Below are 16,795 nucleotides of genomic sequence, written 5' to 3'. Positions count from 1 at the left end.
CCTTTGCTTTTGCAGACTCCACACTTTGTCTTCGTGATGTGGCCCTCTATTCATCAACTGAGGGGAAGTGGCTGTTGCATTAGCATCTATTGCTCTCACTCTCTCACTGTGTTGCCGGGTGGTTCGGATCATATATTAAGAAAATAGATGAAATTAGGAGAGCAGGAGAGAGACTGAAAGAGAGAGAGAGAGACACCCTCTTTAACCTCAATGCAACCATTAACTTTTCTTTGTGTGAGATTTATTAGTTATTAATATTTTTATTAACAGTACAGATCTCCTGAGGGATTCTCTAAAGCACAATATAAATGCATAACAGCCGCTGTGAGTCAAATTTAAAGGTTCTAGCTTTAATTCTTGTTTGTCAGGAAGCAGAGGAACGAGCAGACATCAGACAGAGATGAGTCAAATGAGTTATATCATGCTGGAGGAACATTTGTTCCTACAACAGAAGCTTTTGGCAGTGTGTCAGCTGTTTGGGTTAAAGTTGCAGAGGTGATGGAGAGAAAAAGAGACTTGTGTCCAGGTAGCAAACTTCAGCCTTGAGAGGAAGTTTAAACCTAAGTGCAAAAACCTTCAGTTCTTCAATTGTACAAATCCAAGCACCGTACCTTGGGGGACCGGGCCTTTGCCATAGCCGCCCCCACCCTCTGGAACTCTCTCCCCCCACACATCCGTGCTTCTGACTCACTTCATTCATTTAAGAAACAGTTAAAAACTTACCTTTTCAAACAGGCATTCCCAACACATTAATTATTCCATCTCTTCCCTTGTCGTCTGCTTGTCTTACATGTCTTTATTGTATTTATTTATTGTCTCTCTTGTAAAGCGTCTTTGAGTTCTTGAAAAGCGCTATATAAAACTTAGGTATTATTATTATTATTATTATTAATAATTGTTCACTTGAGGCTGGCTCCAAAAGCCAATGAGCCCCATTGGAGCCCATTCTGAACTGCCCATTTTAACAGCAGAAACTAAGAGGCACACAGCCTGGTTGAAAAACTGTTTTCATCTCTTGAACTCATTTCTCTAACAACTGTAAAGGCTGATTTATACTTCTGCGTCGCCCCTACGCAGCAGGGGCTGACGCGGACATGAGCCCCACATACTTGTGCGTCGATGTGTCTGTGTCGCGCAGCAATTCTCCTCCGATACGCCTGAGGGCAGTGCGGTCTCTCTGATAGCCGGTCGCCTGCTTCCGGTCCTGCTACGATCTCTGTTTACTTTTCCACATCGATTCAGAGCGTGTTCTGTTAATCTACAGCTGATACATGTTGCTGTTTATCATACAGACATGATTACATGAAGAATAGAGAGGAGGAGATGAAATACACGGCCGATGTGTGGCCGATGTCTGGAGGATGTCCGGGATCCCGGAAGTGCTGTGAATGCGGGAAAGACAAAGCCGTCGAGCGGACCAATCACAGAGCTTGCGGTCCGCGTCGGCTCTACGCATAGTTACATTTTGGAGGAGGTGCACGTCAGCTACGTGCGTAGGCCTCTGCGTAGGTACGGGAGCTTCGCGGACCTACGGCGTAGGCTACGCCGTCGATTCGACGCAGAAGTATAAATCAGCCTTAAGGGGGGACATTTTTACCACAATAAAAATCTCACTACATGGATTCACAAGCTCTTGAGTCGGGTAAGGACTTTCAAGCTTTGACATCTTGCTGATGCAAGGCCTTCACTCCTCTCCAGCACCAACCACCTTCCCCAAAAATGCAGAAGCCAGTTACCGAATCAAGACTTCATATATAGAGTGGACAATGGCTTCTTCCATTATTTATACAGTTTTTGCTGGTGTCTCGTCTTCACAGTCCTCATGCACTAATATCCTATATTTTTCTACTTTTACCGTGCAAACATCCACAAAGTTGAACACATATTTAATTGAGTCCATCCACTTTATCTCCTTCTCTAAAGGCCACTGACTCACAGATTTGTTCACTTGTGGCCCCTTCAAATGTTGCTATATCTATTGACTTGCATCAGCTGCTAATTTGACAAACAATGCTTGGCTCTTAACTCTTTTAATATTAAAAATACAAACAGGAAACAGCAAAGTATGTTTCTTAAATAACTAGCTTTCTTGCAAATCACCTGGTTGTGTTAAATGCTTGATTCTGATTGGTCAAAACCTCATAACAATGGTAATACATTCTCCATTTCAAAAGTCACGCCAGGGACAACTTGATCAGACTTCATATTGAATATGTCAGAGAAAAGGAGTGCAGCACATCTCACCACAGCCTGTTGACACTGTGGCAATTTTTTTTCAGCTTCTGTTAGCATTCTAAATTTGTTAAATATTGGAGCAAGATTCTAACTTGCATAACCACTTTACATTATTCCCTATTTGTTATATTGATCTGTTATCAAGGTTTTGATGAATAAATTAATGTGTTTTATTTTCAAGCTGAAATTATAACATGCTTTCTTAATTATTCAAATTTAAGCAGATTTTTAAAGTAAATTTCTGTCATTAACAGTTTCTCCCCTCCATAAACAAAAAGAAGCTGTTTATAAATCACACAACACATCCAGGGTTTTAAAGTTTCAGCAACAAGAAAAGTTGATACCTGCATGCCAGCCTTGAAACCACTTTTAAAGTCAGTCCTGAACCCTGTATGACTCAGGTTTACTTGGCTCTCAAACAAACTGTGGCAATTAAAAATGAAACAGTGAGTTTTGTTTTGAGTAGAATCATTTTACAGATGTGAAGATTTAAAATGGTAAAATGGGAAATGTAACTCAGTTTTTTGGATGTAAATGCACTTTCTCATTTCCTCTGTATCAGTTATCTCTTAGATCCTATATTTATCTTACAACCTTTTTGATAACAGACATACAAAGCTCTGATTCAAAGTTCTGTCCTGAGTGAATACTTCTTTATAGTTCATTTGAAAAACATTTTCCTCCCCTGCAGTAAATGTTCAATGCGTGGAGGTCAAAGTGAGGTGAACTTCTCTTCACAGGTTTTCCCTGTTTTGTTTATTTATAATGTTGGCTCTGTGTTTAAAACCTTTGGACTATTTTAGAAACAAACTCAGACGCAACAAAAGGTCTCCAAATGTAACTGAGGGGTTACAGTAAATGCTTATTTTCTAATTTTACGCCTCAGCAGGTCCATCGAGTTTTCACTGAGGTGGCTGTTACGAGCCTGATAATCAGTCTGAATTGCCACTTTGTTTTCACTTAAGCTTAGAGAAAATCAGAGACGTTGGGAGGTATTTAGAGACCTTGAACCCAGCAGAGGTGCCACTGTAGTGACGTTTACTTTCAAGGTAATCTTCAAGCAGTTCAGTATTTACACAGTGACTAAACTGTAAAAAAAAAACACAGGAAGCTATGAAGCTATTTGGGTCTATTGGCAAACCAATTATAGGAAGTATCTTAAACGCATAACTTCCTGGACATGTAGAGGTCTTACTTGGACACCTTTGTATCAATAGTTCATCAACTTGTCCTACTGTATTCAAGGTAATAAGTCATATTAATGTAGACTATCTAAACTGTTGTTATGTCACTGCTTCCTCATGAATAGGCGGCTAAAAAGACAATCAACTGTGACAATGCAGAGGGACACAATGCTTATTTCAAAGCACAACAACAGATTAGATACTGTTCAACAACAGCTAATATTAGCATTCAGTTACTTCCTGTAGCAAATGTTGTATAAGCTGATATGTAAATTATTAGATAGCCTTGTATGAACACTGTATTAAAGTCCTGAAAGTCCTTGAGATGCTGATGAAAGCCCAGGGCTGAAACGTGTTCGTTTCTTTGAGCTGCTGTCAATTTTTGTCATAAAAGTTTTGAACTCAACACATGACCTATATATTTTATTTTGCTTTGAATCTTGTTACTTGCCTATCAGGTAAATCATTTATTTTCATTGTTATTGAGACCCTAGGGAAGGGGAAGAAAAAGGGGAGCACTGCACTGGAGATGGACGATGAAAGGAGGGACAGATATGGACACTGGCAGACTCTGAACTGATTGAAAATTATATGTCATGATGATTGAGAATGATGTAAAACGGTTGAAGTCTGTCTGAATGTGGTGCTCTGAAAAAAAAAAAAATAAAATAAAATAAAGTTTTGAACTTATTGCGAGTGCTGACATTTTTTCAACTCGTTGTCCTTTTTGGGTCAGCACCGAATGATTTTGAGTAGTTTTGAGTGAGCATGCCAATTCTCTGTCTTAAAGGTGACATATCACGCTTTTTTCATCAATATATATTGGTCTAAGAGGTCCCCAAAACATGTCTTCAAAGTTTATGCTCAAAAAAACACTTTGAAATCAGATTTTGGTCTGCCTGAAAACCCCTCTTCTTCAGTCCTCCTCAGAACACTCTGTTTTCTCTCTGACCACGCCCCCTCAGGAAGTGGATGTGCCCTCGGCTGTCCAGCACGTTGATCTAATGTTTACATGTTGGCTGAATATACACGGCTGCTCACAGACCCGCGTTACTTCAACCCTCTGAATCTGATCCAGAATCTGATCCCGACGGAGAGGTGCCTGTAGCAGGACCTTTCTGAAGGATTGGTCACAGATTTTGTGTTTCTTGTTGTTTTATTTGTCAGTATGTAGACGTGTGTCTTGGTGCACAGCTACAGCTACGACATGTAGCTATGTAGCTATGCTAACTAGCGTTAGCACTTATCCATGATAAATAAAAATCATCCACTAGATCTTCAAATCTGCAGACGTGGGGAGTAAAACCGACCTTTGTGTTTATTAAGACAGCCTACAACTAGCATGCCTCCCTCCTAAGCTCCTTGTTACCACACATTTGTGCAGGTAATGAAAAACGGAGGAGGGATTCAGTATTATTTTATACAGTCTATGGGCTGAACAAGCTCCGAGCTCTGACTCCGTGACAGACCGGATATTGTTGTTACGTAACAAAAACACGGAAGTCTGAAACGGCTCGTTTTACACACATTTACAGAAAGGTGGAGAAATCAGAACAGGGGCAGAATGGATTTTTTTCATTCTCGGGGGGTTTGTAGACATGCCAGGGACACATATTTCAGGTAGAGAACCATTAAAAAGTCCATTTTGCATGATATGTCACCTTTAATGCTGCATCAGTTACACTGTAAAATCTTAATTACTAGAAATATGGTCACACTTCCCTGTTTTCCTTTTCCTGTTCTTTTTCTTTTCAGAAGCTGAAAGTTTCCTTAATTTATATGGCAAAAAACCCAAAACAAAGCACAGCAGAATGAAATTAGAACAGCATTCAAGCTCTCCATGCTGAGCATGACTTCAGAGAATAATGGCCACTGTTTGATTACAGTCAGTGGGACTGTTGTACAACCAGGTAGAGAGAAACTTACCTGGCCATTGCTACTCCAAACACGCATCCACCGACACTCGACCAGAAACCAATCCAACCGGCATCCACCTGTGTTAGAGAAGAACAGATGATAGCGGGGTGGAGTTGAAGAAGGTACGAGTGAAGAGAAAAGAAGGAGGGAAGAGAAGAGAAGAAAAGATGGTTATTTGGGGTTTCAAATGCAGTCAATGGCTGTGAGGATAGAGGCAGAGCAGGCACTGGGTGTCTGAAGCCCGCTGCGGCCTGTCAATCGCTGTGTCTTGTAAATTGCGAGGCAGCATTCCTATAAAAACCAGCTGTGTCTGTGTGTGTAAGATTGTTGTCCTTTCTTATTTGCACGGATGAGGGCCAACGCATTCACTTGGCCTTAAAGTCAGGATAAAGGACATTACGGCAAAGGGGCTCCAGCAAAATCAATATGGGGTAAAGTGTAGCACATGTGCAAACACACACACACACAAAACCAATCAGTGTGTGGCACCCAGGCGAGAATGTCTCCGAGTGCCAGTGAAGGTGTTTGGTTCCCATCAATCTCCCTGAGGCAATAACTCACATTCAACCAAATCCAACCAGATGGAGGATGAGACGGCGAGGGAACAGAATCTAAAGTAGGAACTGATGCTTTTTGCTTAATCATACTCTGCAGCGACCTGTCAGGGAAGTCTGTAATGAAGAAAAGTGGACTATCAAAGTTATTAAATGTAAAATGTATTCTGGCCTGGAAAGTGATGAATGTCAAAATGTCATTAAATTTGAGCGAAATTACACTCCTTCGGGAGCTCTGTGTGGGCCAGCCTTCTGTATAAAAAAAAGCTAAAAGCTCATTGGGAAGGCATCGTTCTCTTGTTTGCATAGCCGGAGGCTGCTCTGTGAATGACGAGGATCAGAAATATTTGATTCGTAAACATTTTAAAAACACCCACGACCCTGTGGCACCTCTAACAGCAGCTTATTATCTTTACAGGCTGTGCAACTCTAATGCAAGGGTTTCTGAGGCGGATGTTGTCATATCAGTTTGCACACCATCTCAAGAAGCTAAACTCAAATAGCTTGCCAAGCTTACTCTGACATGCAAATGACTATGTTATATATGTAGGTGGAGAGTTAATTAGCTTTAGGATTTAGTATCTTGGACACATAAAAAAAAAAAAGGTCCAGATTTGAAGCTTAATCATGTCCTCCTCAATGCAGTGTGTCACTAGCCTTGAGATATCTTATGCCAGGCCAGGGGAATTCTTGCTTCAGAGCTCTTCACCTGTCACAGTGTTTGTTTTCCCTAATTGTCCCACTCAATCACCCACTATAAGTCATTTTAGACCTTATGCTTAGCTGGCATCATATTTCTATCCCTGTGACTTCCAAATGGCCATTCTCCATTTAGGAAACAATTATGTTTGACTTATTAGCACAGTAAGTCACCTGTTCCCTGAGTCATACTCATTATGGTGATGCTAAGCTCCATGCTCCATCTTTCTTACAGCGGGTCTAGCTCTTTTGCCCCAGCAGAGCTTACTCAGCAGACAATCAAGCCTCAGGACTTCAGTGCTTTAACGTGATCTTATACCATCCAGACCAAATGAGACCTCACAGAAAAAATGAGACAATTCAGCCACAAACTGACCATTTATACCTTTATAATCCTTTTGGGTTTGAATGTCTCCTGTCCTGGTTTCCCCCCCAAACTCCTACTTTCCCTCGATACAATCACAGTGGAAAGAATGCTGGCGAAATATTGTGTCTGCAGGAAAAGACAGTCTGACTGCATTGGAGAACGATGCACAATCTCAGACACAAAATTGAAAAAGGATGGCGATGCAATCATCAAGATGGACTTCCATTGAAGAAAACTGTCTTATTCTGAAGGTTATTTCTTTTTCAGGTCAGGCGATAACCATAGCGCCTGCTGGGCAGAGGTGGAAAGGCCGTAGGAGGTAGTGCAACCCATGGTTGCTTCAATGTAACTGGATGGCAGATGATCCCCAATGCCCCCCAAAGAGGGTAATCCACATGGAAGAGTACCAGAGCTTAGGTTCTGAACAACTTAATACTCTGCTACAAGAGGCCGAATGTGCACCAGACAGCACAAAGACTTAAACTCTCTGCAAAGAGCAACTTAAGTCATCAAAAATACACTTTCATCTCCACTGCTTTATCCAGAGATACTCTTAATAAAAGTAGAGTCCTTTGTAGACTCCAATAAGAAGTGCTTGACTTCTGCCAAGGCTGCGCTCACATATTTCACTCAGGAGAGGTAGGGGTTATATGAGTTGTTACAAGTACCCCAGAACTACTTTCTCAGACATTCCCTTCAATTCGTTCCCAAGATCATGGTCACGGATCTTCAGTTCTACAAATCAAATGTATATTGGAAAGGAAACCTCTTAAATCTCTTTATTTGAGCAAGAAAAGTCAGTCAATGCACCCTCTGAACCCAAAGTTTGACCATTCATTGCACCTTGGTGGGTACTTTCAAAGGAACAAAAGGCTGTGTCATTCCTGGCAAACTGGGATCCTCTGGCCAAAGGAGGAACTACAACTCCTGGTTGGTAGATCCTGTCCCTGATCCCTGCTTAAAAGAGGGACTACAGTTTTCCTGATCTAGGCAAAGTCACTCACTTTCAATACTACATTAGCAAGAAGTGTGTTTACCAAAGATGCTTGAAGATAAATGGACTCCACTTGGATAGCGCTTTTTCACATTCACATTGATTACAGAAACCGATATTGTAAGTATACAACTGCCCGTTAGTATTAATCCCATCAACACATTCACACGGCGATGACTTCAGTTAATCTGGTAGTTCTCTTTAGAATTAATGGAAATCAATGGAAGTTATCATCAACATTAAAACCTGTTGAAAGTCTGACGGTCTTGCTGAAATACACTTCAATATGTGGACCACAGGAGACAGGGATCAAACCGCCAACCTTTCAAAGTTTCAGCCAAAAGACGACCCACTCTTCCACTGAGCCACAGCTACCTCAAAATGCCTGGTTCGCCGTCTTCCTACCAACTGTGCCGAGTCAAGTCAAGCCACTCTCACGAAACAATCCCATAAATAAGAACCCATTGACTTTCATCTAGAGATGATTTAGTCTCTCAGGAACGCACATCATTTCCTGGCTCCCTGTGTCCACAGCAGATTTCTGTTTAAGTGATAGAATGATATTCAGGCCAAGACTTCCTTCTTCCCGCTTGACATTTTTACAGTCCAACAGCGTAAGATGCAATAATGGAGTTAGAGAAGAGAGCAAGCATCTATGGTTGAAACTGTTTCTGCTCTCACTTTCAAATATCTGCTTCAGAGGTTAGATGTTGCATTTTATCCAATGTGTTCACCTGTTTTGATCTCCAAACCAATGGTTTTCCTGTATCAAACCAAATCCTGGACTACAAACTCAACCCCATAAGTCTAGTTTTGCGCCTCTTGATTCTGCAGAGATACCAATGAACAATAGCCAGTGCTAAAATCAAGTTTTGGGTGCAGCTTCACGCCTCAATGGTAGCTCCAGAGGTAATTGCCATTCACCCTCTCCACCAAAGCTTCACCAAAAGTATGGACAGCTTCACGTTTAAGGCAAAAAAAGGTTTTTGCTTGTTGTTTTGTTGTTGTCAAAGTCCATCTATCCTCTGATGGTTCTTGCATTTACACTTGTTGTAGATTCACGTGCAAATATCTAACACTGTATACACATTCACCATCATCTACCCTGCTAACTTAACTAGCTTGGCTTCAACCAGCCCACCGAATCACCTCTTGCCGCCATGCAGCTGATCCCTATAACAAGGGACTTCCACCAGATCCTGATCCGCTTGTCCTGCCGGATCAGAGAAGCAGCCAGAACGCAATGGAGTGGATCCAGTGGAAGTTAACAGATTGACTAGAATAGGAACCTATCAGATCCGGTACCGTGACGGATCGGACAAGGACCAAACACAGATCTGGTGGAATTTGGCCGTAAGTCTCAGCCTCTCTGTCCTTCATTAACTGACTCAATTCATTTGCCAACAATCTCCCTGTACCTGCTATAACCACCGACCTGGCTCCGTCCTTCAACAGCTGATCTCCTCTGCTATCAGTTTTTATTGTGAGAGTCTCAAGAAGAACCTCTGCCTTGGAATAGACACAAGTTTGTTTCTCAAGTTTACTTCTCAAGCAGAAGCATTTGTCTCATCTGACGGCAGCAAATCCGGCTGCCTCACAGCACCTTTAGTAATCTCTCAATCAGACTGCCCGGCTAGCTGAGAGAGCACATGACAGAAGCATCTATATTTTTCAGGGAAGAACTCTGGAGAAACAGCTGGAAGAAAAACTCTGACAAAGATCAAGTGAGAACGGAGAAGAGATTGAGCGAGATCCTGAAACAGACAAATGACGGCACGAAGCGGAGAGTGAAGAAAGTTGTGAAAAATGTAGAGTTTGGAAAGTAGTGTTTGACATCTACAAGAGAGAGGTCACAGTGGAGTGGACCTTCATGTGGAAGCTGTCTGATGCAGCCTGATCTCATGACCATGTCCACAGAAAGACATCTGATGTCAGCCCACTTAGAAAAACACATCTCTGAGTCTGCTGACGAAAAGAAAAGAAAGAAAGGAAAAAACTGCACACAGAGTAACTGATAATCAATGAGACTTTTAGTGGGTAATAATCTAAGTGAGCTATTTTTAGAGGAGCTGCAGAGGTTACCATTGCCATGGACACAGCTGTAATGCACTTCATGGTAAGCAGGAGCAATATAATAATACTCCAATCAATAAAATACTTCCAAAGCAATCTTTAGTCTGAAAGAATTGATTCCTTTAGTAACCAGGTGTGTAATAAGTGGGATATTGTACAGTGGGCAGGTCATTATAGCATAAACAAATCCCTTTAGGACTGAATGGAGTTTTTGATTACACTGTCAGGGTTTATTCACACCTAAATAAATCGCTGCTGTACATTATTCCTTACTTATTACGAGCCTGTGCAGCTCCAGACCTGCAGCAGAGGTAGACGTAAAGGAAAGAGAGAAAAGGAAGGAGACCTGCAGGTAGGAAAGCCAATGGGAATACACCAATACGGCTGGAAGTTGCATGTAGGTGGGATGGATTATATCAGAGTCCATAGCTGTGTGTAAGTACAAAACTTTCGGTGCCTTTTGAGAGCAGGATCTGGTCTGCAAAGATACCGCCAACCGCATGTACGCGGTGTATAATGGCAGACTGACAAAGGCTAATCACACAGAACAGCTCTGGCAGCAGCACTGTGTTGTAATTATCATCAAATGGAGAGTAGTAACAAGGTACTCACGTCTGTTTATGAGGGCAGCTGCATGTTACAACATCCTACCTCAAGTTAAAGGGATAGTTTGGTTTTGTGAAGTGGGGTTGCATGAGGAACTAGTCGATGGTAAGTGCATCTTGGTTGAGAAACAGGCTGGAGGACCGGACCAGAAGCTAAGCTATCAACTGCTGCAGACAGTGATTTTCAGCTTCTTCACTCCGGGTGACAGTTTTTAGTCCCTAGGTGCAGAATAAAGCGGTACAAAAACAGATTTGTTCCTGCTTTTAAGTCTTAGGGTGTTTTTCGACCAGAGGAACTTTACCCCTGAACTACGTGCATTTCAATCGGTGGACCCAGGGTCTACATTTAGTTCATTCTCCCCCCTAAAAAGCCCCTGCTAGGGGGGGTAGTACTTTTCAGAGGTCCAGGGGCTTCCGGGGGGGGCAGGGCCTGCAATACTGAATGTGTCTGATTGGTGGATTAACCGCAGTGATTTAATTCCGTCCGCCATCAAGTGATTCACAAATGTGGGATTCACTTGATTTCTCTTTCTTTCATTCGTTTTTATTTGTTCTATCTTTTTTGTATGTGTGTGTACTTTTCAAAAGAAGAAGCTGTGATTCTCTTGATTTAGCAGCTTGTAACAGTAGTCTTCTCTCAGCCCACCGTGCATGCGTCTCTCCCGGTGTTACGGTTTTAAAAGTGACCCTGTAAACTGGAGACCTTCAGCTGAAGGTTTACACAGCTGTTGAAACACAGAGGGAGTTCCTGGGAATGCAAACTAGTTTAGTTTTTTATTAAGATTTCAAAATATCCTCATCAGATATTTAATGATCGTCTAAAGACGTTTATGAGGGATGCATCCGGCTGAGAGTCTCCAGTTAACAGGGTCGCGGTTTAAACCAAAACACCGGCCGACCTCTGCCACGGCTTTTTGAGTTCAAAAGGATTTTAAAGCCGTGTTGAAACGTCTTTGCTACTCGCGCTTATCTCCTCTCTCGTGTTGATTCAGTGAATCCATCTGTGATGAAATATAGCACCATCTAAAACAGCGCCAAGTGAGTCTCTTCATGCTAACAGGCTAACTGTTGTGTTGCTCATAATGATACCCGCCTGTCCGTCTGCTTCTATGGTGTCATCTGTGATGAATGGCATTCCTCTTTGTTTTACTGCCCTCTACTGGTCTGGTGGTGTAGTGCATTCACTTTTTTTTTTTCCCCTCCAAACGTCACTGGTCTGATTTACACAATCTACCCGGGACTTCAGCCCACGGTTGAAACGCAGACAACAATGGGGGCACAGGAACCTTTTAGTTCAGGGGAAAGTAGTTCTGGGGATGAAAAGACCCTGGAACTCTTGGTCAAAATGCACCTTTAAGTCCAGATCTTCTTACACTGGCACAAACTGAAGTTATTTATTCAAGTGATTTTTATCGTTTTTATTGGTTGATTGTTTTCTGATAACCCTTATAAATGGAAACTTGAGCACTTTTATCAGTTTATCATGTTTATTGTTTTTAGCATTTTAATTGTTACATTAGTTTTAGGATATTTTAGTATGTTTAGCACTTAAAAATAGTTTGCTGTCACCCCTATGTGTTCTTTCAAGTTATTTGACTGTGTACTGTATATCATGATCTGATATCTCATTGCTGCAAAACAAATGTACCTTAGCAGACTAGACTACTGTAACGGGGTCTTTACAGGACTCCCTAAAAAGTCCATCAGATGCCTGCAGCTCATACAGAATGCTGCTGCTTGAGTCCTAACAAGGACCAAAAAAGTAGACCACATCAGTCCAGTTCTTAGATCTCTACACTGGCTTCCTGTCGGTCAGAGAATAGACTTTAAAATCCTGCTAATGGTTTATAAAGCACTGAATGGTTTAGGCCCAAAATACATTGCTGATCTGCTACTACTTTATGAACCACCTCGACCTCTGAGGTCATCAGGTACTGGTCTGCTTTCAGTCCCTAGAGTCAGAACGAAACATGGTGAAGCAGCGTTTAGTCATTATGCACCACATATCTGGAACACACTCCCTGAAAGCTGCAGGTCCGCTCCAACTCTCACCTCTTTTAAATCAAAGACTAAGACTTTCTTATTTGCCACTGCCTTCCTATCTTAGATTATTTTAACCCACTTTAAATAAACATTTTAATGTAATTTTTAATATATTTCTAATTTTCCTTTTCTTTTCTGTTCTATCATATTTAATTGTGTTCTTTTATGCTTGTCTGAATGTCTCCAATGCTTTTAATGTTTTAATGTAAAGCACATTGAGTTGCCCTCGTGTATGAAATGCGCTATACAAATAAAGCTGCCTTGCCTTGCCTTGCCTATGGTTAAAAATATAGTAACCTGAACCTGAACCTTATCTAGCTAATCTTAAGGAACTCTGACATAACACGTGTTGTTGTAAGTGTACGCTCAATTTAGAAAAAAATGTCAGTGCTTTACTTCAAAGATGGCGACAGAGTTCTTTATTTCAGCTCAGTCTTCCCCTTCAGCAGTTAACACCGTGTATTTCAAGAAGGTAAACAGAGATCTGCTGATGTTGCACCCGTTGAAACACTCCAAACAAAAGCTCCTCTCCTTGAAACACTTTCTGTTCCTAACACACTCCCCATTGTCTTAAATAGCATTGATAAATGAGTGGGTAAAAAAAGACCAATCTAAAAACAGTGTGCCAAACGCTCTGCTGCCTTTTCGCCAACACATGAAAAACAGAGGTGTGACGAGAAGTGTCACATCCTCCGCTCTCCTCTGTGTTTCCTCTTCTAAAGCAGCACTTTCTTCATGATAACCCTGAAAACTCTCTATTTGTCTTTTGACATGCCTTGCATCAAGACACAGAAGATGCAGACTACACAGAGCTCTCCCACACTGTCTCACTCTGCCAAACTTTCTCCTCTTTGGTGTGTCTGCAGATGATGCTTTCAAATGTTGAATTGCAATTGATTAAGCTCTTCACAGAAGATAGGCAGAAGCTCTGAGTAGGTTCAATGAGTGAAAAATTGAAAAGGGAGAAAATCATTGCACTGTATGAGTCATCATTTTTGTCTTTCTTACCCCTGTAATTTGAGTAGATCTGTTTTTGTGAGGTGAGTGAAGGTGCTTTGGAACTTTAGAAAATGTTTTAACAGAAGAGTGAAAGTAATTTATTAAAACCTTTCAGGAAAGTTCAGCTGTCTGGAGGCATCTCACTAAAAACACACCTAATGTCAGCACAGCAGCCTTGAGGTTAATTATCATAACACATCCAGCATCTGAGATCTCCTTTAAAATGCAATGTGAACTTTTATGCATCAATGTTAAGTGCATCACCTGGACAATAACAAGCATCTGGTGCTGCTCAGACTTTCTATTTCAAGGTGCAAACAGGAAAAGAAATCTCAGCAGCTATTCATGGCGTTGTTCATGTTGTGGGCTGAGGTTGTGAAAAGCTTTGCAAACTGCTCGGAGGAGGAGGATTCGGAAACGGAGAAAATCAAAGCAGATAAACGGACCGATCCAGTTTCTCATGCAGAAATACAAGATGCTTCATTTTTAGGTTGCAATCCATCCTACTCAAAAGGTAACAAAGATGAATGAGAGTGAGGGACTAGTGTTTGGTAGAATCAGCCCTGAACTTGTCTGCAGACTTTCACTAAAGCTGGGGAAAAGCAGTGCAGACCAAGGACTGTGTGTTTAAGATAACATCACATTTGGATCACTCCTCCAGCAGTGTGTCTCAATTTCTGACTTCCAGTAGCCTGCGGTGTTCTTTGCAGAACTGCAGGGTGTACTTTTTCCTCCTATAAATACAGTATAATACGTTAAATAAACAATTTAATGAGAGTTAAATAAGACATATATTCCTGGAGGTTATCGGCCTCCTGTGTCTCAGGCTCCTCTGGATCATTACCGCACACAGCCTGCTGCCCTGGACCTGCCTGACTCCCACTGCTACGACTATCAATACCAGCCTAATTACTGTACAGCAAAAACAGACCTATTCACTTCATCTGTAGTTTCTGTTCATGCTCTGTTTGTCTCTCTCCATCTCTTTTTCTGTTCTTCCCTCTATCCCATGTTCTCTGCCAATCAAGTCGCAGCAGATGGCTGTTCACCGTGAGTCTGGTTCTGCTCGAGGTTTCTGCCTATTAATAGAACGTTTTTCCAACCCCCTGTTGCCAGATATAATAATAATAATAATAATAATAATAATAATAATAATAATAATAATAATAACAATAATAATAATAATAATAATAATGATAATAATAATATAAATAATAATAATAATGATAATAATAATAATAATAAAAATAATAATAATAATAAAAATAATAATAACAATAATGATAATAATAATAATAATAATATAATAATAATAATAATAAATAAATAATAAAAATAATAATAATAAATAAATACATACTAATAATAATAATAATGATAATAATAACAATAGTAATAATAAAAATAGTAATTATTATTATTATTATTATTATTTTTTTGATTATTATTATAATAATAATTTATATTCATGGGTGCCTTTCAGGACACTCAAGGTCACCTTCCAAATTTAACTCTGATAAAACACTTAATATTTAAAAAGGCACTCCATAAAACAAACAATATACAACATGAAAAGAACACAATGAATGAAAGATTAAAAAGCAATACAAAAATTAATTAAAATTAAATTAAAAAAATAAATTTAAATGAAATGAAATGATATGAAATGAAACAAAATAAAATAAAATAAAATAAAATAAAATAATTGATTTAGGTTGAATTAAAGAAATAAAAAATAAAAAATAAAACCAAAATAAATTAAAAAAAATTTAAATAATAATAATAATAAATATTTATATATATATGACCAAATGCTTGCTGATGGCGGACTCGTGTTGGGTCTCTAAATCATTTATAGTATCGTCCAGACCTGCTCTTTTTGTTTTGATTTGGCGCTACATCAATAACGAATGATTAACTTATACATAAACAATAAAAATGAACTTCCATAAACTGTCTGGAGTTGGAGTTGGAGCATCATGCACAAGTTTGTTATGTGTGCAGTGATTCAGCAAAAATGATTGAAACAGTTTAGAGAAAATAGAAAAATGTGGTGGAAACTTTGTAAAAGCAGAGCCAAAACAAGTATCAGGGAGAATGTGTCAATTCTTGTTTTCAACCTTCCTCAGGTTTCCTGTTTACAGAGATGGTTCTGGTTTTTTGAACACACAAGGTTGCTTTTTGGTTAATAATATACTGCTGGCAAAGCACGCTATTTCAGTTCTTTAGATGAGCTTTAATTTTAAACCATAAATATTTGTACCATTCAGATTGTGCCTGGCCTAGAACATTTTAAATGAGTAACATCACTGACATAGTTCAAGAGCCAGAGCTTTACAGGGGAATATTTAAAAGCTGTGTTGTGAGGGACCACGGGTTACAGGCATGCTTTATAATTCAAATTTAATACATTTAAAAGATTAAATTTCATATGTAATCCTGCTATGTGTGTGTGTGTTCCCTCACCTGGTTAACTTTGGCTGGTGTGAGCAACATGTCGAGGACTCCAGCCCAGCCGGACATCACTCCCATGGGGACTGCGTAGGCCAGAGCTAACATCAGGAAGCGGTGGTTTCTAAAGGAGACAAAAAACATCAGAGGTTCAAGATTTCACTGAAACAAATTCACAAGTTTTGTGTCACGATTCAATTGATTTCAACTAAATTTTTTGTACAGCACATTTCATACACATGTTAACTCTCTGGGCTTTACAGAGGGTGAAAAAGACAGCAAATTAATAATAAAAACAACAAAGAAATGAGCTCAGAAGCACAGATATCAAATTCTAAACACATTGATAACATGACCTTACATCAATCCATGCAAAACTAACACTCTTATCCTTCTTATCCTAGAACTGGACAGTCTGGAGTCAGTGGCTGAGAGGAGGTTGATGGACAAACTGCGAGCCATCCTGGACAACCCCTCTCACCCTCTCCATGATGAGCTGTGGCTGATGGGGAGCTCGTTCAGTCAGCGCATCATTCCACCACGGTGCAAGACTGAACGCTTCAGGCGCTCCTTTGTGCCCACTGCCATCAGACTGTTGAACAGTAATGGAGGCCACAGACTGCACCATGCTGACCACTGACACCCCCCCATGAACAGATCCATAACATCCCTGC

At 40.3% G+C, this 16,795-nt stretch overlaps 1 protein-coding gene across 1 annotated transcript in view; it reads right to left on the bottom strand.

Moving 5' to 3' along the window:
- slc49a4 (solute carrier family 49 member 4) overlaps positions 1–16,795 on the bottom strand; it is a 107,593-nt gene that overhangs the window by 45,303 nt on the left and 45,495 nt on the right. Inside the window, exons 5-6 of the mRNA XM_034694766.1 lie at positions 16,137–16,245; positions 5,346–5,413 (exon numbers count right to left, since the gene is read on the bottom strand). Of these exons, the coding sequence (XP_034550657.1) occupies positions 5,346–5,413; positions 16,137–16,245 (177 nt within the window). The remainder of the gene's footprint in view (positions 1–5,345; positions 5,414–16,136; positions 16,246–16,795) is intronic.

This window comes from Notolabrus celidotus, chromosome 10 (assembly GCF_009762535.1).
Source record: "Notolabrus celidotus isolate fNotCel1 chromosome 10, fNotCel1.pri, whole genome shotgun sequence".
In the NCBI taxonomy this organism is placed as follows: Eukaryota; Metazoa; Chordata; class Actinopteri; order Labriformes; family Labridae; genus Notolabrus; species Notolabrus celidotus.
This window is presented reverse-complemented; position numbering and strand designations above follow the sequence as displayed.